This window comes from Aptenodytes patagonicus, chromosome 2, assembly GCF_965638725.1.
Source record: "Aptenodytes patagonicus chromosome 2, bAptPat1.pri.cur, whole genome shotgun sequence".
In the NCBI taxonomy this organism is placed as follows: Eukaryota; Metazoa; Chordata; class Aves; order Sphenisciformes; family Spheniscidae; genus Aptenodytes; species Aptenodytes patagonicus.
In genome coordinates, this window is record NC_134950.1 from 38,588,781 (window position 1) to 38,616,209 (window position 27,429).

At 42.0% G+C, this 27,429-nt stretch overlaps 2 protein-coding genes across 2 annotated transcripts in view; both read right to left on the reverse strand.

The window, feature by feature from the left end:
* Positions 1 to 5,504, reverse strand: part of PREX2 (phosphatidylinositol-3,4,5-trisphosphate dependent Rac exchange factor 2) — a 190,491-nt gene extending 184,987 nt beyond the window's left edge. The window contains exons 1-2 of the mRNA XM_076329593.1: positions 5,489 to 5,504; positions 5,170 to 5,392 (exon numbers count right to left, since the gene is read on the reverse strand). Coding sequence (XP_076185708.1) covers positions 5,170 to 5,310 — 141 coding nt within the window. The 5' untranslated portion in view covers positions 5,311 to 5,392; positions 5,489 to 5,504. The remainder of the gene's footprint in view (positions 1 to 5,169; positions 5,393 to 5,488) is intronic.
* Positions 5,505 to 18,447: 12,943 nt separating this feature from the next.
* On the reverse strand, positions 18,448 to 20,235 carry LOC143156054 (uncharacterized). Its single transcript, XM_076328950.1, is given in 3 exon segments — positions 18,448 to 18,951; positions 18,954 to 19,890; positions 19,892 to 20,235. Coding segments are annotated over 3 exon segments (1,785 nt in total).
* Positions 20,236 to 27,429: the final 7,194 nt, after the last annotated feature.

The window sequence follows — 27,429 nt, forward strand, 5'->3', positions numbered from 1 at the left end:
GTGAGTACCCTGATTTATACAGTAAATGAAACCTTACATGAAAACATTAAGCAAATTCAAAAAACCTTATTTTTTAAAACATTCATTAAAAAGTCAAATATATTCCCCAGCATAAAATCGTGGACCAAGGAGAATCTTGGAAAAGTTTATTCAGTTTTACTCTAGTTAGCTAACTGTGCTTATAGAGCAAAATAGGAAATTTTCATTTTATTTACACAGAGCACATTAAATTTAGATGCTTTGTTGTTTGCTGTAATGAATGAAATAGATAAGTTACATATTGAGAAAGTGTCAGATTTTTTTTAAAAAAGCATCTTTACCATGAACACTAAAGGTAATATCAATTAGTCAGTTCACAGTTGGATGACGTGTAATTATTTTAGACAGAGTAAATATTCACCAATTGTTGCTTTCTCTCCCCTCCAGAAAGTGCATTTTGGTGAAAAAAGATTCTCCTCTATCCTTGCAAGTACAGCTTCTTTTTCATTAGAAAACAAAGATTTCGCCATAGGAAGATGATATGATCACCAGAGAGATGGCCCAGCAGCAGAAAAATCCCAATTGCCAATTCAGCCAGTAAAGTATCAATAGTTTGTAACCAAATCCTCATGTTGTAGCTCTTAAACTCTATCTGTAGATAGAGTTTTCAAAAGTGTTTTAGTGTCTTAGGTAAATTCTTCCATCGCTAGATTAATTTCTTTTAAGAAATGCTAAATGCTAACAAGAACAAAAACTCTGGTATTGCAATGACACTCCAAATGTTAAAATGAAATGTTTGAAGGAAAAGCATAAGCCTTTCTTCATAATTTCCTGTGCATGCCTGCTCCCTCAGACATTGCTGCGACTACTGGTGGATTTCAGTTTATCCACCTCACGTATGTTTACATACCTCACTCAAAGGGGCCCAAAATTGTTATTGCTCAGTATTACTGATGTCTCAACATTCTGTGCTACTATAGTTTATTACTGGAAGAATCAGGAGATCCGAAAGAATAATATTAATACAACCAGACCTTCCCACTCAGATTTGATCTGTGATGAGTGCAGATTAAAAACAATATACTGTATTTACACAGCATAAAGCCAAAAGGAAGAGGTGAACAAACTCACATGGGAATGACTACTCGGCTACATCTATCTAATAAAATAATGAATATATTTTATCTTCAGCTTTGCACTCAATAGCCTTGTAGACTTTTGACAGAATACACAAACCAAGCTGCTTCTCACTACACTGATGATAACTGGAGGATGAAGAATCACAGAGGAGTAGGGGAATAAAAATACTTTAAATAAGCAACCAGAAATTTGTCCTCCGTGAGATGCTCTTTAATTCCAATATAAACTGAAGAACCTAAATAAATCTAACATATAATAAGACATGTTTCCAGTGTAGGGAAACCAGCAAAGCATTTCCCATGTTGACACACACCAGCAAAGTCTCTTGCTCCTTATAATCTCTTCATCCTCCAGTCAGCCACAAGCTGTACCAGGCAAAGCCCCATTTCCCCAACACGACTGCATCAGCAACAGAGGTTTCCTCCTACCACCACTCGGATAAATCAGGCTTACGCTTGATCACTTCCACTCCTGTCTATATTACATACTGCCCATTGCGACAGTGTAATTTTGCCTCAGCCGAAGGGGTCGTGCACATCATCAATTCACTTCACAAGATCTCATGAGGTACTCAGGAAAATGAGTTAGGTGCAGTATGATGTATGTTACGCTTCCACACAAATCCCACTTATATACTGCCCCTTTCCTACACAAGAACAATCAATTGAAGAACACTGAACTTTTCTGTTCCTTAATTTAACTGCCTTCTCAACAGGGCATATACACAAAATGGAAATGTCAGTCCAAATGGGTGAAAAGTTAGCTCTCTTGCCCGCCTAGACTACTACACAAGTGCTAATGTACTTTTCCATATGAACCATACACATCATAAAAGATTACGTTCTGTAACCCCGCAGAAGAAATAGGCTCTAACCCTGAAACCACTGGATTTTTTCATTTATCTAAGTGAATACTCTGTTCCTATTAACTACAGTGAAAACTACAGGTACTGCGTGCAAACTGTTAGGAAGACTATAAATGGCTTCAGCTTCTCAATCATAAAGGAAACATGGTTTCTACCATAATGAGTTCCACTGACGGTGTTGAGGTGACCTGGAAGCCTAACTCTTAACTTCTATTGGAACTTACGAGGTTCAACAAGGCCAAGTGCCGGGTCCTGCACTTCGGCCACAACAACCCCATGCAGCGCTACAGGCTTGGGGAAGAGTGGCTGGAAAGCTGCCCAGCAGAGAAGGACCTGGGAGTGTTGGTTGACAGCCGGCTGAACATGAGCCGGCAGTGTGCCCAGGCGGCCAAGAAGGCCAATGGCATCCTGGCCTGTATCAGAAACAGTGTGGCCAGCAGGAGTAGGGAAGTGATCGTGCCCCTGTACTCAGCACTGGTAAGGCCACACCTCAAATACTGTGTTCAGTTTGGGGCCCCTCACTACAAGAAGGACGTTGAGGTGCCGGAGCATGTCCAGAGAAGGGCAACAAAGCTGGTGAGGGGTCTGGAGAACAAGTCTGATGAGGAGCGGCTGAGGGAACTGGGGTTGTTTAGCCTGCAGAAAAGGAGGCTCAGGGGAGACCTCATCACTCTCTACAAGTACCTGAAAGGAGGTTGTAGCGAGGTGGGTGTCGGTCTCTTCTCCCAAGTAACCAGCGATAGGACGAGAGGAAATGGCCTCAAGTTGCGCCAGGGGAGGTTTAGATTGGATGTAAGGAAAAATTTCTTTACTGAAAGAGTGGTTAAACATTGGAACAGGCTGCCCAGGGAAGTGGTGGAGTCCCCATCCCTGGAGGTATTTAAAAGACGTGTAGATGAGGCGCTTAGGGACATGGTTTAGTGGGCATGGTGGTGTTGGGTCAATGGTTGGACTCGATGATCTTGAGGTCTTTTCCAACCTCAGTGATTCTATGATTCAACCCCTCAGGCAGCCTCTACTTTAACAAGACATCCTGGAAAATAGGATAGGGTTTGGACAGAGAAATAGTCAGTGCTGGGACACCACACTGTTGGCAGGCTGGTCACTTCAGGCTAGCTCTAGTCTAGTCCCAGGACCTGCACACTCATTAGCAGCCTGATGTGCTCCTACAGAAAACCTTCCAGTTCACTTCCACCCAAAAGGAACCCAGGCTGTGTGCCTCAAGACCACCTCGTGATGTGAAACAAATTAAGCTGGGATAGTGTTTGTATCTCAGAAGAGCTGGTCCTAGGACTGATAATGGTTTTAAGAAAGCGAACCATAAGCCTACGACACCTAAATGAGAGGATCTAGCCTCCAGATCAAGAAGTAACCATAGGAACAAGTACAATGATGGTTTTGATGGCTTATGTAAAATAAATATGGCATTCTCCATACTGGCCCTAGTCCAGCGGCCCTCATAAATCCACCACCACAGCTGCTCTCAACTGCAGTACTAGCAGGTAGACCAAAGGAAAGCTCAGAAGTTGTGTCCTCAAACCAAGGCTGAGGTACAGTTAAAACGCGTGACATTTCCACGTGAAGGATTTACATCTCTGAACTGTCACTTGAACCCTGTTCACAACCATTAATGAATATGAAATACTTGACGTAGAACCAGGTATTGAACTCCAGCCCTCCTCCCTTTCTCCATATGATGTATTTAGATCATCTTGATCCAAACTGCAAAAAGACTTATTACTGAATTCAGTATTTGGATGCAACTTGAAATACATACAGACTCTGCTCTTTAGAAGGAGCTCAGCACTTACTGCTTGAACACCAATATCTGTTATGTCTTAAACTGTAGAGTCCAAAATTAAAGATATCACAAATTCTTTAAATTTGCTGAAATGATTTAAGACTGACACACACCAAATTTGGGGCTTAAGATAAAATATTGAAGAACATTCCCTTAGGACAGATATTTTTTTACAATAGGTAAAATCTGATTGTTAAATGGAAGCAAGTAAAACACAATCGCACAGCCACTTGCTCAAACATATATGTTAAACTTTTTTTTAAAAAAATAGAAGACACATTGGACCATTTACCATTTTTCATGGTTCTGCTGAGGATAAACATATGGAGAAAATAAGCTACTCTGTAGATCTTATTTCACTCCAGTGTCTGTGCTTTTATTCTCCCTGTCACAGCCAAGTTGAGAATTTCCTCTTTCATGATAATAAGCAGAAAGTTCACAGATCTCAAGGCAGCAAAGCAGGAAGTTTGCAGTTTGAAGGATTTCCCCTCTTCAATGGGACAGGGGAGGAGAGAAGAGTATGAGGGGGCTACTGTGAAATCTTTTGCAAACTTAAGCAGCTGATTTGGACATACTTATCTCAACAGGGTCCTAAAGCGATGCTACCGAGACCATGCGCAAATGAAACACTGCCTACATCTGTTCTGTAATAATTTGTCACTTTGGCTTTTTGAGAGAGTGAAAACTCCTGCCTTTCTGATTAGGGTATTACCTGGCACAAATAATCCTATCAACAGGGATAGTCAGATGTAGAAGGAAGCTAAAACTGCTGCAACGCAGCTCTCACCAGAACGTGCTACCTTCCCAGCTGACCCTGTATCACAAGACAGGAGCGAACGCCACATGTGGCTCTAATGCCAAGCAGCTGCTGCACACCAGCACCCCCTCCGTCCTCCTCCTTAACCCCCTGCACCGCTGTGTTTCAAGGACTATCGCGAGCCATGGAACTGCGGCGCCCTGTAATGAACACAAGCCCCCACACCCAAGACAGACCTGAACCCAAACACATTAGCCCCTTAGCTTCCATGCCCGGAGAAGAGAGATGATCCGTGCTAAAGTGAGATCACCGGTGCAGGCTCTCCGAGGAGGGCGGCCGGGGGGGGGGGAACACACGACCCCTCCCCAGCCATTTCAAAACCTGCTACTCTCCCTCCCTTCTAAGCAAAAGCGGTCGCCCCGCATGGCTCGGGGCGGAAAACCCTCTCCCGGCTGCGAGTCCCGCCGTCCCGTGGCCGGCAGCAGCCCGCCCCGCTCCCCGCGCTGGGCGCCGCCTTCCCCGCGCAGCAGCGGGAGCGGGGCGAGCGCGGCCCCGCGGGGCCGGCGGGCGAGGCGAGGCGAGGCGAGGCGAGGCCTGCCCCCCCCCGCTCCGCGCCCCTCCGCTCACCGACACCAGGAACTCCAGCGTGCCCACGTAGTCCCGCTCGGTCTTGAGCAGCTCATTGAGGACGCAGACGCGCAAGCGAAGCTGCTTCTCCAAGTCCTTCCCGCTTTCCCCCTTGCCTTCCCCTTTGCTTTCCTCTGTCATGGTGCAGCGAGGAGTAGCGGTGCTCCCAGCCCGGCGTCTTTCCCGGCTGCAGGCAGCGCTGCCTGAGCGCCCCGGCACTGCGCTGCGGACAAGGACAACAAAAGACCCCGCTAAGTTACATAGCGGGGCCGGGCTCCGGCCGGTCCCCAGCCGCGCAGCAGCCTCAGCCCCTTCTCACCCAGCTCCAGCAGCGGCCCGAGGTCCGGAGGCGAGGAGCCAGCCCAGTGCGTGCTCCTTTCCCGTCAGGAAGGGGACCCAGCCTGGAGGAAACGAGCGGTCACTGGTTCCCAGCTCGCCCTGTTAGCTGAGAGGTTGGAAAGCCTCCGCAGCAGCACAGGCTTGGACATTAATCAAAAGCTTTGTATCCATGTGACTCCAACCCCTTCCCCCCCCTTCGCTAAATCTCAGGAAAAAGGAAAGGAAACAACTTCAGGGAAGATTGCGTGCCAGCAGCTGCCTGTTTCACACACAAGCTGCGAGCTCCAGTTTGAGGCTAATTGGAGATCTCCAACAACAGAGCACAAGAATTATAAAAATGTCCCAGCAAGCTGGCTGGCCAGGGAATCAGCAGTTGTTTTTGTTTTGGTTTAATCATCGGCAAAAGAGCCGTTTCAACTTCCCCTTCCACACCTTCCCACGAGATGTATTTACAATGTATATGGCAACTGATGTGTATTACAAACATGTGCTTTGATAGTCTTCTGAACAAACACAGCTAAGCATGTGGATGTGCTAAGCAGGTACAAACTATATGCTACAATAGGTACAGAAAAGTTCCTCCAAGATAGGGGTGGTTTAGGTTTTTTTGTTTAATGAAACAGGGTGCTATAAAATCCCTGGGTTATACAGTTTTCCTGTCTGCACTGGAAGTTTAGATCTGCAAGATACGTTAAAAGAGTAAAAAAGAATTCAGTAACCATTTCAAACAGTTAGCAAAAAGTATATAGCTACTTTATACAAGAGGAACGGGTTTCTTGAAAACTGAAATATGTCAGGACACTACTGTGTGAATTTTGAGATCACTGCTGAAAGCTGAAGGTTTCTCTGGCTAGCTCTTCGATCTGTGACTGGAAAGAAAATCCAGGTATTCGATTTTGAGATTCCAGATCGAAGTATCTTTCTCAACCTGCAACACCTTGAAAGAAAAGAATAAAATGGAAACCAGGGTGTAAAACTCTTCTACAGCCACAGTACAAGCTGAGGCAGCAAGAACAGCCCTTACTGGGAGAGAAAAGACATTCGTGTTCTGATAACTAGACGTCATGTAGCTGTCTGCCTCAGACATCTACTGGGAAAGAGAGAATACAGTTCCCACAAGATGTTTCTCAAAGAGCAGAAATAAGAAAGCCTGTTTCTTTGAATGTGTCCTACTTCCCTGCATCCCCCCCTTCCCAAACACACACAGCTCCCTCACATAAAACCTAGGCAAGAAGCAGCAGTTGCTGGGACTGGTTCTACTACATGTATCCTGCTTGGCCATTCATGCATGTGCAGACTAGCCTGCGAACTTGCCTGCTGACCTCAGTGTACCTCTTTCCTCAGTGGGACACTAGTCCTCAATGGGACACTAATCCATTCCAAAAGCAGACACTGATTTTCATGAAAATCGGAACTTCATGTTTTTAAGGACCTCACTCCCCTGCCAAATCTGGTTCAAATGGACTGATGGGTTGAAAACAGACTGGGGCAGAAAAGCCAACACAGTTCAATCATTGAAGCTTGTTTCCTTAAGAAACCTGTCTGAAAAAGACAATGTGTCTGATGATTAGCTAGAAACTTTTTCACCCTCTTGGGTGGGCTTCACCAGTGAGGCACAGAACCGAAGTCCCAAAGCTCTGTGGCATCTGCCCTGATCCTTGGAGGAGATGAAGTGTTTCACACTTGCTTGCACTAGCACCAAGAAAGCTGATGCTATGGTGGAAAGGCAAAAAAAAGTGTGATCCACTGAACCTCATGATAGTACAAGTTTTCCCAAGTGATAACCAGCAAATGGATCCAAAACTACTGAAGTAGAATACCAAGGTACTGCTTTCACCAAGCTGCTGCTTTCACCAAGCTGCTGCTTTCCCACTCCTAAACACATGTGGGTGCCCTTTCTCAGGCAGTCATAGCCAGATGCCTCAAACTAGTTAAACTACCTGTCAGCAAGTACCCTCTCTTTCTTCTAGGAGAACAGAAATAAGAGACGGCTACAGTTTCTGATTTCGGACATTCACCTTTGCTCTTGGCTTCAGCCATGTGCCATTAGTTTTCAGAACCCACATGCGCGCTCACAGACTAAGGTGAAGGCTAAAAGAGGCAGGAGCAGCAGCTTACCGTCTTTTTCTTCCCCATCATCTACAGCAGTAAGAATCCCTTCCCTTCAAAGGTTTGTCATCTCATTGCCAGGAGACCTTAAAGCCTAAATGATCCTTGTCCCAGTTTACACTCCTGCTGTCCTCACACAACTAATTCTTGCTCCTTCATTCAGGCAGGCAGCTCCAGCTATTTGGGCCAGCAAAAGCATAACTGACAACACTGAAGAGATTTTTATGACTCACTTAAGGCCACTGAATCCAGCAAGTCCACAGCAGATGTGCAATGGTAGGGAAAGTAGTTCTAAGTACCAGACACAATCTATGGAAAACATACGTGCATACAAGCTTAGCCAATTTTCCTGACAACCTGCTTGAAGCACTGAAGACAAGGGCAAATTACTCTTTTCCCCCTAGTTTCAGGAAAAAGCTGAATTGCTCCAACTGTAGTTTTCACTACACCAAAATTAGAAAAAAAATAAAATTAAAGAAAGGTAGAGCATACACACAAGATGAAAAATTTCAGCCCAAACAAAATGTTGTAAGCAACTAAAGAGCAGATGTAGGATGTATCAGGGAACCTGACTAATAGATAGCACTACCTGTCTTAAATATAGAAACAAGTTATGTAAAACAGTATATTGATTATGCTAGCATGTGAGAGACAGCAATTCTTGCTCTCAGTGGGGAAAGCCATAGGTTTGGAGAAACTGCAAAAATTAGATTGTTCCCATGGGATAATGCTACACCTCTGGAATGCAACAAGAACTATTTCGGTCCAAGGGTACATGAGGCCCAAATCTGAATTCTGTTTAAAGAGTCCTGAAAAAATACAGCACTGCACAACTTTTGGCCTATTCACAAAACCACGTAATCGTTGAGGATGGACGGGAACTCTCTAGACCACCTAGTCTAACCCCCCTGCTCAAGCACAGTCACCTATAGCAGGCTGCCCAGGACAACAGGACAAGTTGTCCAGCAGGTTTTGAGTATCTCCACAGATGGAGACTCCACAGCCTCTCTGGGAAACTTGTGCCAGTGTTCGACCCGTGTCCTACAGTAAAAAAAAGTCTTCTCTTGTGTTCAAACAGAATTTCATGGGTTTTAATGTGTGCCCATTGCCTCTTGTCCTGTCTTCTCTTCCTGAGAAGTCTGGCTCCCTCTTCTTCATTCCCTCTCATCAAGCATTTAGAAACATGGATAAGATTGCCCATGAATCTTCTCCTCTTCAGGCTGAACAGCCCCAGCTCTCTCAGCTTCTCCTCATATGTAAGATCCTCCATCCCATTAATCATCTTTGTGGTCCTATCTGATGACCTGGAACAAGTTTCCAGATATTAAAACCCTTATGCATGACAGCTAGTAGTAATTAAACTTCAACAATCTGCCATGACACTTGTGTCCTCTATGGGAAAACCACATGGATTTGTTTCTGTATTGCTACTGAACGATGGCTATCAGTGCAAGACAGTTCCAGTATCACATGTGAATGAAATCAAACATTCTGCAGGGCTTATTATCTTGTATCACAGCACTGTAAAGGACTCTTCAGTCCAGATGGGAATTTCAAATTGTCTTCTTGTCAGAGAATACTGAAATAAGTTTCTGAAGCTGAATCAATAGATGGGATAGTTTACTTTGCAGGCTGCTCACCAACACTGAAGACTTTTCCCTCTCCAAGAGAGACGAGCCAGCCATTTTTATTCCCCTTGAGGAAAACATCACTGGGGGTCCCCTTTCTCCAGGTAATCTTGATAATGCAGCAATTTGTCCTACTCTAACCTGCCCAAACGGTCCATGCAATGCAGAAATTGCTATCAAAGCTGAAACTAGCCATCTCCCCCTAACAATCTTCAGAAGCAGAATTAAAAAAAAACCCACAAGAATTCTTAAGAGACCCATCCAAGAAATGTGATTAACAAGCAACACTAAAAAAGTTCACCTGAATAAAAACAGTTTGCTTAGAGGTGGCTCTACACTGAGCATTAAAAAGGTTAATATCTAAGGCACTAGCTGTAAACTGTTATGAATTGTTGGGAGGTGAGTAAATGGAGGAGTTCACTTTTGACACACTGCTGTCTTTTCATTCACCACAGAGTTTACACTAAACCATCTTTTCAGCCACAGGTTTTAAAGAGAAGTCATTATTTGTACAGAACGGGCCAAAATAATCAGTTTTGTAATCTCCCTTCGTGGCATTTTTGAAGGAAGATACAGGTACTTTAACCACAAAGATATTTAAATGGCCCCAAGCACCGTATGTTTGTGAAGGCAATGTAATATCATCATCAACATAATGCTTAGAGTGAGCTCATATAATCAAAAGATTGCTTAGAGTGAGCTCATATAATCAAAAGATTTCTTCAAGTATTCTGAATTCCAGCTGGTCCCCCCTAAAAAAGAGACTTTTTTACCCCAAACTGCTACAATATTACTTTCCAGGTATTAATACACTGGACTTCACCACATAGTTTTTCCACAAGCCTCTAATAATGGTGCATATCTACCTGCAAGGCTTTCAACCATTTTATTCCCACCAGCCAAAGGGACACAGCAAACATCTGTAGCAAACGCAAACTTAACATTCAGCTTTCCTTAGCATGTAAAGAACTACTGTGTAATCCAAATCTGATTTATCAAAAAATAAACCTAAAAGGATATATTTAGATTATAACTCTTAAGAAAAGGGGTGATTAGCAATTCACTCGAAGGAGCGTATTTTGACTTTCCCTATAAGAATCTATTGTACCTTTAAGAAATCCCGCAGCCAGAAGCCACCTAAGTCTTACAGTGGCAAGTGATTACTACAGATGTTTTTTCTTCAGAAGGATATCTAGCATGAGCCAGCACATCTCCAGAACCTCAAGACAGGAGCGCAGTTAGTTCACATACCTTTTGAATTTAAATTGGTATTAGAAGAACATGAACTAACACAAATGCATGGCAAGATCTCCTCAGGAAACTCTAATTAGTTCAGGAAGAAACTGACCTTACATGGAGCCAGCAAGATAAAAATGGTCTCCACTAGGTTCAACACCAGCTTAGCGTACCTCGATAAAAGCTGTTTAAACTAAAACCTCACCTTATGTAGCATCTAAGCAGAAGGCCAGAATGGACAGCTGCAGACAATTACTCCACCTCACTTTCAAGAGGACATCTGATTACAGCTTCTTCACACTAGACATTTAACAACCTTTTTTAAAGCTGATAGGAAACTGAAAAAAATGAATTATAAACCACACAAGCTGAAATAAACTGAATACAATTTACCCAAGTAATCTCAAAAAAACTCCTACATCTTAGTGAGAAATAAAACAAATTAACTTCAGAGTATATAAGGTCTTTCATGTTGCTAGCCAGATTTATATCACTCTGGATTCTCCATGGGAAAGAAACCATAACTGATCGATTAAAGCACCTTTTTTGATCTGCTCTGTGTCATGGGAGCTCTGCAGAACAACAAAACAGAGATGGAGGAACAAGGCTTTATGTGGAAACAGTGACAGAAAAATAACGCAACCACTTCTTTGACTTTTGTATAATGGACAGTAAAACAAAACTTGATACGAAGGAAAGCGTAATGAATTTCCATTTAGTTTTCTTTAGGGTAAAAAGAAAAACCATCTTCTAATAATAAGAAGCTAATTATGAGCTTTCAGGAGAAGTGCTAGCTGATGTACAGTGAGTTCTCCAAAGACAATAGCACGTTTGTTAGCTTATAGTTAACCAGAGGACAGTAACTAATCAATAAGTTTCCAGTAATTATGGTTGAACTATTATAGAAACATGCCCAACTATTCTGTAGTATTTAGCAGGCGGAAAGAACATTACATTCATCAGCTGGTACAAGCTATAAGTCAGACACATCTGTAGCTGACTTTCACAGGCATCCTTTATACCTTGGCGAGTACGTGACATGTAGACCCATTTGAAGGCACTCTTTCACTCAGCTTGAAATATGTTTGATACAAGAGGTAGTTTTATCACATCTAAGTAAGGAACTTTTGTCTCTTGAACTGCAAAGGCTCGCTACTGTTATTGAGAGGCTAATACATTAAATAGTTTATTTAACAAAATCTTGTTTTGCTGTTCAAAAATCTGATTTTTTCTCAAGTATTTTAATATTCTTACTCTTGTACAATGACTTAGAAGAGTTTTTTCATCTTTTTTCAATGTGTGAAATTGATCCGTAATCTCTCTAGTCATTGCATGTGCAGTGTAAAGTACTGTCAATATTTGCTGAAAATCTTAAATTAATCTTAAATTAAGCAAGGCTACTGATTAGGTTAAAAAATTTTCTATCTTGCTTTAATTGCTGGATGAAGTGATACAGGAGCCTCAAATATCAATCAATTGAAAGCCCAAGACAAAAAAAAAAACAACACCTCAATTCCTACTTTGGCAGAAATTATTTTTTATGTTTGCAACTGTGTGTTTGAGAGAGAGGGTGGGGAGCAGGCAAGGAGAGGTAACATAAAGCAGATGTCCAGAAGCAAGCTATACATACATGTAAGTAGAACACAAGTCACATTGGTAATACCAGCACAAAACAAACAGCATTTGACTGGTCTCAAGATTTCCATTTTGCTTTAAGTAACCGATACTTGTACTGTATCTCTCTGTCTCTGCCAAAGCAAGGGTAAATACAGACGGTTCAAGTTACGATGTATAGGTACGTGGCAGCTAAGCTTCTTTTTTCTCCTAGTTTCTTTTGCCATGCAACAACTTGCATAGATAATAAAAAACAGCTGAGATACTGAGTTCACTGGTTAAAGTTGAAAGTACAGAAGAAACTGCCATTATACTCCAGAGATTTAATGTTGATGATACCCAAAGCAGATATTTTGTCTTTCCAGCCCTTCAGAGAGTACAACAGTGGAGAGAGGAATATTTTGAAACCGTTCTGAATTAGGGGTTCTAGCAAGACCTATCAATCAAGAAAAGATAAACTTTAAACTAAACTGAAAAACTAATTTGAATTTTATTACAGTTGACGCATTTTCTTTATTAAGGAGCTGAAAGAATGATAACTACTACAGAGAAATCTAAATATGTTCTTCCTTACGTAGGATTGTAACTGTCAGAGGATGAAGCTTCTGCCAAAATGAATCCTTTAAAAATCTTTTCCTATTAGAGATTATTACCAGAAAAGCAGAGTAAGACTGGACATGCCCAGAAAGCATAACCAAGTACAGCAGAGTATTACAGTATTCATTTAGTAGAAGGGTTTTGTATTCCGTTTGTAAAAGTAGGATTTTTAAAAAATCTGAATGGTATGTTTACCGCAGTGGCAACTTACTCTTTTGTAGCGAGTTATTTTACAGACAAACTATGATTTGTATGTTCTGATGTTCTCTGTTCATTTGGCCAAACAGGGAACAAGCCAAGGCTCCGCAGTCCAAGCCATGTGCTTTAACCACGAAACAACATGACACAAGGTTAGATCATCAGCTGACATAAATCACTGTAATTCCATTAATTTCACTGACCATTAAAGACTCAAATGAAATATGGACTCACAGTCTAATCCTACTTCAACTATCATCCATTTATTTTAACTACGTACGTGAAAAAGAACAAACATATTACCATGGAGTTGCAGTAGTTATTTGGAGGCAGAACTGTTACTATTTTACAGTGTATTCCTAATATAGGTTTCTTCTCTGGGAAGGTAGAAGGACAGAAAACGTTAAAAACAAAATAGAAAATCACTACCAAAAAATCTATGAACTAAACACCACCACACAGATTCCTTCATAAATATACTTAGTTCTTCAACCATAAAAGGGTTACACATTATTAAATGTTTGTAGAATACTTTAAATAAAACATGATAATTTGCTCTGAGTCACTTACTTTCCTTTTAACCTTCCCTTTCATTTCTACCTATCATAATTACATATATGACTTTATCAATATATTCACATCATTTGCCCCCAGTGAGCTATAAAATGTCAACTATACCAGTACAAATTTATTTCAGGCAAGACTGACTGAACAAGGATGTACAACTTTTTTTTTTTAAAAAGACAAACTTCTTCATTCAGCTCCTCTATCTTCCAGGATTTCATTTCCATAACACAACCATTTTGATATATCACTTTAAAAAGTGACAATTTACTTACAAAAATCAAGATTTAAGCTAGAAATAAAAACCTAATTTTATACAGTAGAAAGTGAAAAGATTCAGTATTATGCTTACTTCTACCTGAGTTTAACATAAACATCTAGACCTTGCAGTCAAGTCATACTGACTAAACTCCAAAGTTTCTTCAGACTTTTTTTTCCCCAGTTTGTTCATATGTGACACTACAAATTTAGGTTACATTGGGGGTAGAAGGATCTCAGCCTATCAATAATCACGGCTTTCCTCCTTGGCTGATGTTCCTTCAGAAGCCACTGATGCACAAAACTAGTATCTTTTGACCACAAGTTTTTCCCCTTTTCCACAGTTTTCTGCACTGACTACATACTTCTGAGACTATTGTGTTTATTTTTAGAAGGCTCTTCTATGGAGGTTTTTACCTGATCTTTGTGGTATGATCCAAGTGACTACCCCTCAAGCATTAAGCAACGTGACTGGGATCTGGTACATATTTATTCTCTTACCCTTCCTTTAAGGGAAAAGGCCTATGCTGTTAAGTGTTAAGATTGGGATTAAAAAAATCACGTACCAACACACAAATACTGGTATTTATAATGGAGGAAGGACAGTCAAAGCAACACTCCTTGCACTTCAGGCAGAAACTGGTTAAGACAACAACAGTCCCCAATTTTGGGGCAAGTTAACTGCAGCCCTTTGAGACTATAAGAAAGTTTCTTTTTTTCATATGTACAGCTTATAATACAAGCGTTTAAGAAATACTTTGGCTAGGTAAATCTAGACTTTGAGGCTATGTCTCTTTTCCCTGCACCATGGGACCAGGTAATAACCAGTTCTGGATCCAGCTGAGTAAATCAGACAGGATTCCTCTAATCTACATGCTTTTATCTGTAGCTCTGAAATCCCTTTTGCCTGGTCCCTATACCAGGGGTCTGTAAGGAAGCACAAGAACTGTTACAGTAACAAATAACCAAAAAATCATATAGGTGGAAGGGACCTCTAGAGCACTTCTAGATCAAACATCCTGCTCAAAGCACGTACAGTTAGAGCAGGCAACACAGCTGAGTTTTTAATATCTCCAAAATACAGTAGTTCAAGAACTACTCTGGGCAACCTGCTCCAGTGTTTCACCACTCCTATGGGGTTTTTTTCCCCTTGTAGAGTCAGCATTTTCCACGTTCTAACTTGTGTCTGTTGCCCCTCATCCTTCAACTGTACACCTCTGAGAAGATTCTGGCTCCATCTCTCTACACCTTGCCATTTAGGGAGTAACAGAGAGCAGCACCACCACTGCCTGCTCTTCTAAAGGTTGAACAAACCCAGCTGGTTCCCCCTTAGCCTACTCTTCTAAAGGTTGAACAAACCCAGCTGGTTCTCTCAGCCCCTCCTCATGCATCATGTTGTCCAGCCCTATAAGCTTTCTGTTGGCTCTCTGCTAGACTCGTTCTAATATGGCAATGTCTCTCTGGTACTGGGCAGCCCAAAACTGGGTACAGTGCTCCAGCAGCAGTCTCTGAAGTTCCAAACACAGGGGAAGAATCACTTCTCTCAACCTGCTGGCTACACTCTTGTTCTTACACTCAGGCCAGTATGACATCCATCACTGAATAAGTTCTCCTTATGAAGGAAATGCAGGACTTGCTGACTATGCTGATTTTAAAACACTTTTGTTCTGCCAAGAAGCAATGCAACCTGAAACAGAGCCAAGTGGTGCCTCAATATTAATCTCCTCTTGGTTATTATCTAAGTTTAGCATCATTCTATGGCTAACAGAAGTGGTAAAGGTCAGCAGCAGTATAATGCCGCTCTGAGACAAAAGCTTGCTAGATGCAGGATATAAACGTGCCTGCCAGCGACAGCACACTGATTTATGAGTGCTGAAAAATCAGTAATTTGAATAAAAGTTAGGTTTGGAACAGCAAGCATTTATGGCCATCCATAAACGCTGTGTAGCATTAAGTGCAGTAAGGCAGCCATGGGAATGGATGATTGGGAATTTCCTGTGGAAGTAGCTTTTTTTTTTTCCACAGTAAGAATTCCCACTCAGCCACTATGACATTGTTTGGAATCTAGAAAGTTTCCTGTACAGGTGCTCCATGAATGCTGGAAGGAACTGTAGAAATGTTTGTGCAGCTAAACAGCACACAAATACATTCTGTCAACAACATGAAATCACAATTAAAAAAAAGTTTCAGTACACTGATGAAGATACATGGATCACTGCCCAGGAAACAGTAAGCTAAGAACTGAATCTGGAGTTTACCACTAATTTGTCATGTAAGCACCATTAAGTCATTCCACTACCTGCACCTCTGGGTTCCTACCAGTTATTAACTCCATTTATACACTTGAGTACCACTAACCCTCAAATCAATAGTCTTTTTTAGCAGCTATTATGTTTTCATAGGCCTTCATAACTCACAATTCCTTGCTCACATATTGTCAAAAATACCTGGTGGTATTTCTACAAAGTACCTCCCACTGAAAAGAGACACAAATTTGATGCTGTTGTATACTGGAAGTATCGGTGAAGGGCAGCTCTCTTACACTAGCAGGAATTTCACCATAGGAGACTAAACAGTAACACCCATGCAAATCAGTGTAAATTGTAATATCTGATATGTTTTCTCTTCACAAACAGAATTTATTCTGTTAGAGTAATAATGTTGCCTCAATATTTATCTTTTCCATTATTTTTCAAATGACTGCAATACATCAAAAGTTTTTATTTTTACTTCACAAAGGACTTCATATACAACAGTACCACAGCTGTAAGATCTGCTGTCCCAGCGAGTTATCACAGATTTGCATACCACTTGCTAGTGCAGTTGGCTTCCCTGTGAGGCAGTGGCATACAGCTCTGGTACTCGACTCCATGAATGCTTCATAACACTGGATGCAGGATTTGGACGGCCAGCAAGGACTGGTGAACTGGGGTTCATCCAGCAAATGACAAGAATGATTGCAGAGTTTGATTTAAGGAGCTGAGCAGTATCATTATATGGAAAAATGTTTATAAGATTCAGAGTAATAATCCCAGGATGGTTATGTTGCTTGTAGGATGAAGAAGTTGAGCCACTTCCAATGTACAGCTTCAAAACCCAAGGCTTGCACTCCTTTTGGTAGAAAATATACTTTTTATTGTGTCATTCTTTGATAAACCATGACACATTTGGTAATACAGGAACTTTATATTACTATATATATATCTGGGACTGTTTAGCCTAGACTGGGACTCTGTAGCCTGGAGAAGAGAAGGCTTGGGTTAGGGGGAGGGGCAGATCTCATCAATGTATACACATACCTGAAGGGAGGCTGTAGAGAAGAGGGATCCAAGCTCTTTTCAGTGGCGTCCAGTGCCAGGACCAGAGGCAATGGGCACGAACAGAAACACAAGGCGTTCCCTCTGAACATCAGGAAACACTTTTTCACTGTGAGGGTGACCGAGCACTGGCACAGGCTGCCCAGGTTGTGGAGTCTCCCTCTTTAGAGATATTAAAAAATGGACTGGACATGATCCTGAGCAACTGATTCTACGTGGCCCTGCTTGAGCAGGGAGGTTGGACGAGGTGACCTCCAGAGGTCCCCTCCCACCTCAGCTGGTCTGTGATTCTATGTGATTGCCTTTGCACAAACTCATAATGATGACCCTACTTTGCCATTTAAATCTTAAAAAATTCACAGACAGCAACTTCAGGTTAAGAGTATTAAAACAGATACATTTTCTGTCAAGTATGAATACAGAGACATATATACTTTGTCAGGGCCCTGAGGGCACTTACCAGCCTTAACAGCCTTGCCCTGTCTCCCCGGGGCTCCCCCCAGCCTGCCCACAGCCCAGTGTCGCGGATGGAGTGAGACTGCACTTCACTCGTAAGAGAAAAGCAACAATACTTTATTGATAGAAAACAGTGAGTTAAAGTGTGAATTAACAAAGTGCAATGGTAAATGCAACAAGGAACAAGATTCGATGGCAAGGTACACTTGATTATTTACTGCATAGAGGACAGGGTCAGACAAAACTGTCAGGGAGACCCTCCCGTTGAGTCATGAGGTTCAGAAAGGACCCCCTTGCTTTCTAAACTTCTCAGAGAGGAGTTTAGGTGTGGCTGGATCCAACCCTAGTCCCAGTCTTGGTCAACGGTTTATGTCTAAAGGATTATATATGCGCAATCAATCCTTTATATCACTTAGCTAAGATTCCAAATTTTAGCCTGCTACTAGTCACTTACCGAGTATCTGTTGGCGGCAAGGAATCTCTCAACCTCGAGGAGTAACCTTGAGAGGCATCCCTACTCAAGGGGAGATACTGGCGTGCAGCCCGCTGCCGTGCAGGAGAGCTCAAAGGGCTCTTGGGCTGCTCACTATTTATAGGGGTAAGATGATTGACTCATAGTCATATTTGCATACTGACAACTGTGGTTAGGTGGGTGTATTGCTCACAGTAACCAAGGGCTATTGTGTTGTTATCTGGTTCCCAAATCCACTTTGTTAATGGACAAAGCTATCACTATTGGCATCCACTAACGACTGCCCCGGTAGTTATCGTTTGAGCAGGGTTACAGGAGATAAAGGTCAGGTTGGGCGGGGGAGCACACTGTCACACTCCACCCCATGACTATAGTCAATTCATCTTTTTCTCAGAGTGGTGGTACGGTCACCTCTTGCCTCTGTGCCATAAATAGTATATTAATAGTATATGCACTTATAGATCCACGGTAAGTAGATAGTGAAGCACTGCTATTTGTTGTGTGTTAATTTGTATGTTTTGGGTGGTTGAAGTTGGGTTATTTGTTTTATCATGTACCAAAGCTTTATATACAGTATAATTTTAAGCAACAGACATATTAAAGTTAGAGTTAGTAAAATTACAACTGGATGAAGCATAAGATTAAACACTCCCATTGCTGTCGGTGACCACCCAAGAAGAGTTTCCAACCAATGGTGTTCTTCATCCTTCTTCACTCTTTCCAAGACATGGCGTATCTCTTCTGTATCATGATGAACGGTGATTCGAGTTTTGTGTCCATTGTCTCAGACACGTTCTAGCAGTTGACACAGGTCACTGTGTTGTAGTAGTTTCTTCACCAATGTAAGCTTCATTCCGATGGAGGTAGGCAATAAATCTTCACTCAATGTATAATTAGATTGTAACAATTGATAGGACGTAACAGGAGCTGAATAATTAAAGTTGCATCCCACAATGTTAGTAAAGTTACAAACACAAATATTTGAGCGATTGTATTTACAGTAATGTTATCTACAAATATAAAACCACAAAGGGTTCTCATACAAACACATCCTTTTCCAATATATACAAGTACAGTTTCAGGGGCTTCACCGGGATGTATTTCAAAATGACAAACATTTTGTCCAGTGTCAAGACAAATGTCTTGGGCTTTGATGGTGTTACTCTCACAAATAAATCCTTGTTCCCGTACAACGCATGCGTTAACATCAACAGTTTGCCATTTGTTTCCATTTTGTTGGGCCCACACTCCATGTTCTAATGGATAGAGTATAGCTCCATTGTGATTTAATCCTAACGCAATGATTGGGTATATGGTATATACCGAAGCATTGTGAATTGTTAAGACAAAAGCTGTGGCCTTATTGTTGATGGGGTCATAAGTGAAATTAACCAAATACCACCAGGATTGGAATTCTTTCTCAAATTTAGTTGCATTATCCCAAATTACCTTTCGAATTTCAGTGGGTAAGGTGCCCTCTTCACCTTCTCTTATAATTGCTGCTACCATAGATTGCATCCACAGTTGAGCCTGGGTACAACTAAGGGCTAGAGAAACATTATTTTGGGCTGCACCAAGTGCATCCACAATCAATTCGTGGTCCCTTTCATTAATTCTTTCCCACTGAGGCAATATATTGGATAAAAGCCATTGGTTAGTTCCCAATGCTAATAGAGAAGACTGCAGTGGGTGTTCTAATTTGTTTAAATCACTTGTTGCTGTACTCAGTTTATTTACGAGTACTTCGGCATCTATACTGTTTAAGAGTCCCAGTCCTGTCTCTATGATACCAGCCATATCTCTCCTTGTTCGTCTTGGGGAGGTAAGGGTTTGTCCACATAACCATGCTAACCATTCTGCATAGGTCGTACTTAGGAATGGTGAACAGGTTGGTTTGATTGTAGAGATATTAATTTGCATTAGTAGTTCTACTCTTTTTAAGAGACCATGATGGATTAAATAACACTCGTTGTTGGCCTGTATTTTTGATCACATACGGTCCAATTTCAGAAATTTGTGGGGACAGAGTTTTCTTATCCTTTACAATTGAGGCAGATGTTGTTGTACTAGGTTTAGTAATGTCTATTTTAAATTTAAATGATAGTCCCGCACTGTGATGAGCCCAGAGGCAGACAAAACCAGGTTGTATTAAGGTAAAATTGTACCAACAGTCCAATTTTTCAGAGGCGCAAAGTTTTGTATCTTTTACTACTGGGTTTGATGTAATGTTGTACACAGAAATCTGAGACGCCTTCTCATGGGTAGACGCATTGATCATTCGGCATCCTATTTTAATTTATTTTCCTGCCATTCCTCGAAGTCGGGGAATTTTATTATCAGCTTCATCTTTATCCCAGCTCCATTCGTTTTCTAAGTATGTTTCAGTTCCATGCATGACCACGGTGGAAGGATTTAAATCTCCCTTACTCGAGTGTATTCCCATACTCCCAGTGTACTTAACACGAGCTTGAGACCATGGCCATCCTGGGGTTCTTTGACCACAGGTTAAGAGGAGTGGCATTGTCAGGGTTTGGAATAGTAGCATGAACACAGCATTTCTGTTTGTCATCCCGTGGGGTGCTATAAGAGAAAACAGAGACTCGTTTCAGTGGGGAGAGTCCGAACAGGTTACCCCATTAAAAAGAAGGAAAAATCCATTGTGCAGTAATTCTATGTTTTGCACCACTGCTACCAGTAGCTTCCCAGGCAAGTGGGCCATGAGGTTTAATTAAAGTCATAGGCACAGTACTGATGGATGGTAAATTGACCATCACAGGCTGTCCTGGCTGTAATGTCATTGGATATTCTCTTTTCCCAGCAGGCGGAGCATTAAGCTCAGTTTTTATAAAGAATGCTCGGCTTACGGGGCTTCCAGTAGGCCCATATCGATTATTTAATTGATGGAGTACTTTGGGGAGTCGCGTATCCAGTTGAGTCTCATGTAGTTTGAGATTTCTTTTCAATAAGCCATTAGCTCTTTCTACCATCCCATTTGATTGAGGGTAGTATGGGGTGTGGAACACCCATTTAATTCCCTCTTGTTTTGCCCAATCTTGCACTTCCTTACATGAAAAATGTGAGCCATTATCACTTTGGATAACATCAGGAGTAGGCAGATTTGAGAATCAAACTTATAGCCCTTGCACTGTATTTTGTCCATTGGCTTTCCGACACTTAGTCACCATAAGCAAGCAAGAGACTACTTCCACTCCTGTGAGGATGTATCGATACCCTGCAGAGGATTTGAATGGTCCGATATAATCAATTTGCCATGTAGACCATAAAGTTTTCCCTTCATTAATATGTAGAGGTGGTGTTTTAGCAGGATAATCTGTTTGTAATTTCAGTCTACACTGGGGACATTCTGTAAGAATAGTTTCACAAGTTTTCCTGTTTGTAGGCCAGTCTTTACTCTGTGTAGCAAAGTAAAGTGCTTCTTTACCTGTGTGGCCTAGGTTTTGATGTAACCATTCTCCCAATCAATACCACTCAGGTTTTAAGGTAATTTTCCTAATTTTAGTTAGCTCATCTACCTTTTGATTCCACTTTGTGGCTGGTTGATTATCCTTAGCATGAGCTTTTACCCATCCCATCTTGAAAGGTGTTTTCCTGGCTATATTTAATAATAATTGCCAATATTCGTTTCCCCAAACTGGGAATCTATTTACTTCCCAATCCAAGGCTTCCCATTGACAAAGCCACTGTGTGGCACCGGCCCACACAGCATGAGAGTCTACATATATGATTTTTGCTCCATTCTGTGCTGCCAAAACATCTGCTCTTATTTCTCCTACTTGTGCACTGCCTTCACCTTCTTCTATTACTTGTTTGCCAGTGGTAATATCTAATGCAATGGCCTTATATTGCCATTTACTATTTACTCTTTTTGCTGAAGCATCCGTAAACCAAATGTTTTCTGTTGGAGTACCCTCAGTGAGGGGCGGTGCATCCAGAATGGGTGAAGGTTTAAAAGGTTGTTGTAACGCTAAAGGGTCTGTGTTTATGGGCATCTGCAATTTGGAAACGTTAGTGTGTCCTTCAGTTAATTGCATATTTTCTGCAACTCCTGTTAGGTAGGCATACCATTTTCTGATAGTGGGTTTTTGTGCAACTCCTTCTGGCGGAGCAGTCCCCTTTAGGATTGCTTCTAATAAATTAAATGGTCCTCTAGTTTGCACAGGTTGTCCCTGATGTATTTTCTCAACTTGTTTAACTGCTCGGACTAAAGATAAAAGTCCCTTTTCCCATTCAGAGTATCATTGTTCTGTTTCTTTAAATGCAGTTGAGCTAAACAGTAAAGGTCTTTTTGGCCCATTGGGGCCAGTTTGGAACAGGTTACAGTTAAGTAGCATGTTCAGCGAAACACCATTCGGCTATAATAGGGTCGCGGGGGTGTACTGGTCCCAGTGACTGATAGGTTTTTAATTCTTCAGTTAAAGTTTTCTTTATGCCGCCTCTTTATGTTCTAATTTCCACTCCCAGGGTTTGCCTTTCCATAAGAGTGAGTATAATGGACAGGAAATGATAGAAAATCCAGGTACATGCTTCCTCCAATATCCTAAAGTTCCCATTAATTGTTGTAACTCCTTCTTTTATTGGGGCATTTGCAGTTCTTTGATTTTTCTTAAGGTATCTGGAGGAATCATTGCACTGCCCGCTATCCACCAAGTACCTAAAAATTTTACTTCTTTAGTGGGTCCCTGACATTTTCCGGGTGGAATCTCAATTTCTGCTTTATTTAGTGCTTGCCATACTGCCGCTGCTGCTTCCCCCACCTTCTCAGGGGAAGTTCCTCCAATCAGAATATCATCTATATATTGGTACAGTTTCACTTCTTGGGGGAGTGAGACTGCCTGTAAAAGTTCAGCAAGGGCGGCATGAGCAATTGTAGGTGAATGTTTATACCCCTGTGGGAGTCTGTTAAAGGTATGTTGTACTCCCTCCCAAGTGAAAGCAAACTTCTCTTTATCCTCCTTCTTCAAGGGAACCATGAAGAACATATCTTTTACATCTAGCACCGCCATCCATGGGTGTGCAGCTGCTTGCAGAGTAGCTGTTAAGTTTGCAGTGTTTGGTACAGCAGCTGTTCGCGGGGCTGTATTGGCATTCAGGCGCCGATAATTGACTTAAACGCCTCCTCCCGTCTGGTTTCCGAACTGGCCAGACAGGTGAGTTATATGGGGAGTGGGTTCTGGAGGTAATTTGTCATTTCTCCAGATCAGCTATGACTTCAGAAATTCCATTCCGTGCCGCAGCAGAAATCGGATGTTGCAGTAGGTTAGTCATTTTTGACTCGGGGAAGGCAGGGGCTGCACCAAGTGCGCGCACTGCGGCCTACCGCTTTCTACCAGGCTCAGGATCGGTGTTTGGGCCGAAGGACCACACGCTGCCATTCGGCAGGCACCAGGTTTGGCCGTTTAAAACATCAAAACCTAAAATATTTTCATGATGATCTTTAATTTCAAAGCGAGTAGTCGACATGAGCTTCTCGCCCGGGAGCCATAAATTGACCTTGGCAGTTTGACACATAACACTCGCTCCGTTCACACCGGTAATCTTAACTCTTTGCCCAGCTTCTCGGCATCTTGTTGTGTTAATATTGAAATTTGTGCTCCCATATCTTTGAAAAACTTCACCAATTGTCTCTGAGGGCCAACTGGAATTAAAATATATGGGCCGTTATTACTTACCAGTGATAAGCTTCCACTTTCCGGACAGGCAGGCCCAATCGCCTTCCGGACACTACTCGCTTTTTTGCTTCGTGCCCTGCAATTCCTCCCTAAGGGGGAGGAAGGGGTTGTCTCCCTTTCTGGGCACTGGCACCGGAGAAGTTTAAATACTCTCCTTTCTTTCAGTGTTCTCTCATTTCTGGAACGCCTCAGTCAGACTCAGGATAATGCCAGTAGGCTGACCTTGAATCACAGCTCTGGGGATGCCTAGGGCTAACGCATTCTTCCATACTTTTAGGTGCTCTTCAGCGGCTTCCCAATTATGCCAATTGTCACGGGCCCATTATTCTGAGAATTTGGGACTCGGATTCACTCCATACCTCCATAAATAATCAGTGATACTACTTGCCATCCTGCCGACTGCGCCAATTTGTCACGGATGGAGTGAGACTGCACTTCACTCATAAGAGAAAAGCAACAATACTTTATTGATAGAAAACAGTGAGTTAAAGTGTGAATTAACAAAGTGCAATGTGCAAAGTGCAACAAGGAACAAGATTCGATGGCAAGGTACACTTGATTATTTACTGCATAGAGGACAAGGTCAGACAAAACTGTCAGGGAGACCCTCCCGTTGAGTCATGAGGTTCAGAAAGGACCCCCTTGCTTTCTAAACTTCTCAGAGAGGAGTTTAGGTGTGGCTGGATCCAACCCTAGTCCCAGTCTTGGTCAACGGTTTATGTCTAAAGGATTATATATGTGCAATCAATCCTTTATATCACTTAGCTAAGATTCCAAATTTTAGCCTGCTACTAGTCACTTACCGAGTATCTGTTGGCGGCAAGGAATCTCTCAACCTCGAGGAGTAACCTTGAGAGGCATCCCTACTCAAGGGGAGATACTGGCGTGCAGCCCGCTGCCGTGCAGGAGAGCTCAAAGGGCTCTTGGGCTGCTCACTATTTATAGGGGTAAGATGATTGACTCATAGTCATATTTGCATACTGACAACTGTGGTTAGGTGGGTGTATTGCTCACAGTAACCAAGGGCTATTGTGTTGTTATCTGGTTCCCAAATCCACTTTGTTAATGGACAAAGCTATCACTATTGGCATCCACTAACGACTGCCCCGGTAGTTATCGTTTGAGCAGGGTTACAGGAGATAAAGGTCAGGTTGGGCGGGGGAGCACACCATCACAGTCAGGAAGCCATTTCAGTTCCCCAGGGCTCCCCCAACCCTGCCCACAGCTCAGGACCCCATGTCAGCTCCCCTGGGCCATCAACCCCTGCCCCAGCAACGCAGCAGCAGGGCTGGTCTCCAGCTCCCCACAGCCCTGCCCAGCCATGTGCCCCGCTGAGCCAGGCCCACCCATGCACTGACGTCCCAGCCTGGCCTCTGCCCGGCCCCATCCCCATGGCACTGCCCAGCCATGTCTGACCCTTGTTCTCCTCACCAGGCCTGATCCTGACTCCCAGCTGCAGGCCAATGTCCCAGCCTGGCCCCAGCCTGGCTCTGTCACCATGGCCCTGTCTGGCAGCCACTGGACCCAACTGCAGACTTCCCCTCCGTCATCTTCTGTATTTTTGTTCCTGTACTATCAAAACATTAGTGATGCTGCCACTGCAATGTGTTTTTCGTGTGCGGGTCCACATTTTCTTGAAAAGCAATCGCTTCTGTCTTTTTATTCTGCCCTAAGTAATCTGTGTGGGCTTAACAGCACTAGTCCAGATCACAGCAATTAACGTAGAAACTGTTTAGGAGCTTAAAGTAATGAACAACATGGGAAAGACTGCCTGAGCTGAAAGGTTCATTACATGACTGCTCGTCTTCCAGAGCTTTTTTGCTTTGGAAGTGGGAATTTCCTTTTCTTTACCACCTTTCTCCCAGCCTAATTTTACCTGAAGACTCTACTTTGCTGTTAACCATATTTCATCTTCTAGAAAAAACTTTTTTTTCATAATCATTGCTTCCCCTGCTACTCATTCATCTGCTAAAAATTGCAACAATTTCCCACTCTAAAAACGTAATTGTACCTTGTATTTATAAAGAAAGTCAAATGTGTTGTCAAATGAAGATTTTTCCCTTATGCACTGCACTACAGCTATCCTGTGTACTACTCAGCTCATCCTCCAGATCTCAATTTTTATTTAAAATACTTAATTAAAAAAGATAAAAATTACTCAAATCATATTAAAGACAGAAACATACAACTTCTAAATCAATATTTGTGTAATCTATCCAAACATGATTCTCTGAAGTCAGTAGGGACCCAGTCACACAACCCTTCTTCCAAGCACAGTGAAGTCAACAAGAGTGCTTTAAGTTAGATGTATATCATTCATCCAACCGTCACCATGCATGTAAGTACCTTCCTAAATACATTAAGTATTAAATATATCCTTGAATGTTTAGTTAGCATCAATGGAGTTAAATTTTAAGCATTTCTCTAAGTTTTTAGAGCCGCTGCCTTCAGGACAGAAGAAATGACAATATATACCTTCTTAGAGCATAACTGTAGAGTATTTATTAAAATCAATAATTGTTGTTTTTTAAGTCATTATCACGATAAATTTTTGCAGTCATCTTAAGGTTCCAGAGATTTGGCCATGCATTTTACCTATGTAACCCACATTTACATATCCTGAGGCTATTTCTAGGGGAGAAGCAAAATTCAACTCAAACATTGAATAGTGTTATGTAATTTAAAGCTATATAAATTGGCCTATATTGTAATGTTATAAAAGTGTGGTCTATATTATCACAGTTATGCTGAATACACTTGCTTGGATTTTGATGGAGTTTTTTGTTTGGTTTGGATTTGGGGGGAGGTGTGGCGGGGGAATATACTTTCTTTCATAGAATCACAGAATGGCTGAGGTTGGACAGGACCTCTGGAGGTCAGCTTGTCCAACCCCCCTGCTCAAGCAAGGCCACCTAGAGCGGGTTGCCCAGGACCATGTCCAGATGGCTTTTAAATATCTCCAAGGAGGGAGACTCCATAACCTCTCTGGGCAGCCTGTGCCAGTGCTCGGTCACCCTCACAATAAAGAAGTTTTCATATGGTGGATAGCAGAAGAATTATGCTCTCTAACTGAGTACCATTCCATCACTATACAGCCTTTTTTTTAAAATATTCTGGTCATTTATCAGCTGACTGGCAAACAGCACTTATGATAATGTAAATACTTTTATGCTTATTGAAAGATTTAAATATGACTCCCTTGTGTGCAAAAAATGTCTAGAAAAAAGCGGAAGCTCAGAGATTCTAATGTGGCACCAGAGAGTGAGAAAAGAGTAGCTCTGAAGCAGAAACAGTTGTCATGATCACCAGCACAGTTCACAAAACTAAAAATATATGAGAACTATGAAAAATGTACATGAGGAACATTTGAGTAAATCACAGAACAAGTTGAGTCATTTTGTGGAACACAACTGAAGGAACAAGAGCTCATTGATATGCCACTGGAAAACATGTCTTAAATGTAGTCGATCCACTGCCAATATTGTAATATTGTCGTAGCAACTGTAATTAGGACAGAATAACATTTAAGAGCATCTTAAGTACTAAAAACAAGTGAAGTGGTGATGGTGCCTCTCTCTGGTCATTAACTGTGTGTTCAAATGCTGTTTGATCACATTTTTCATAGCTTCCAGACTGATTCACACTGTGTAGGAACTTAACCCACAACATTTTAGATATCAATCATCACAGCTCTTCAAAATGTATTTTAACATTATTTGATTTCCCAGTAGAGGAACAGACACATCCAGTGTATTTATAGATCTTCCAGCACTGTCTAGTCT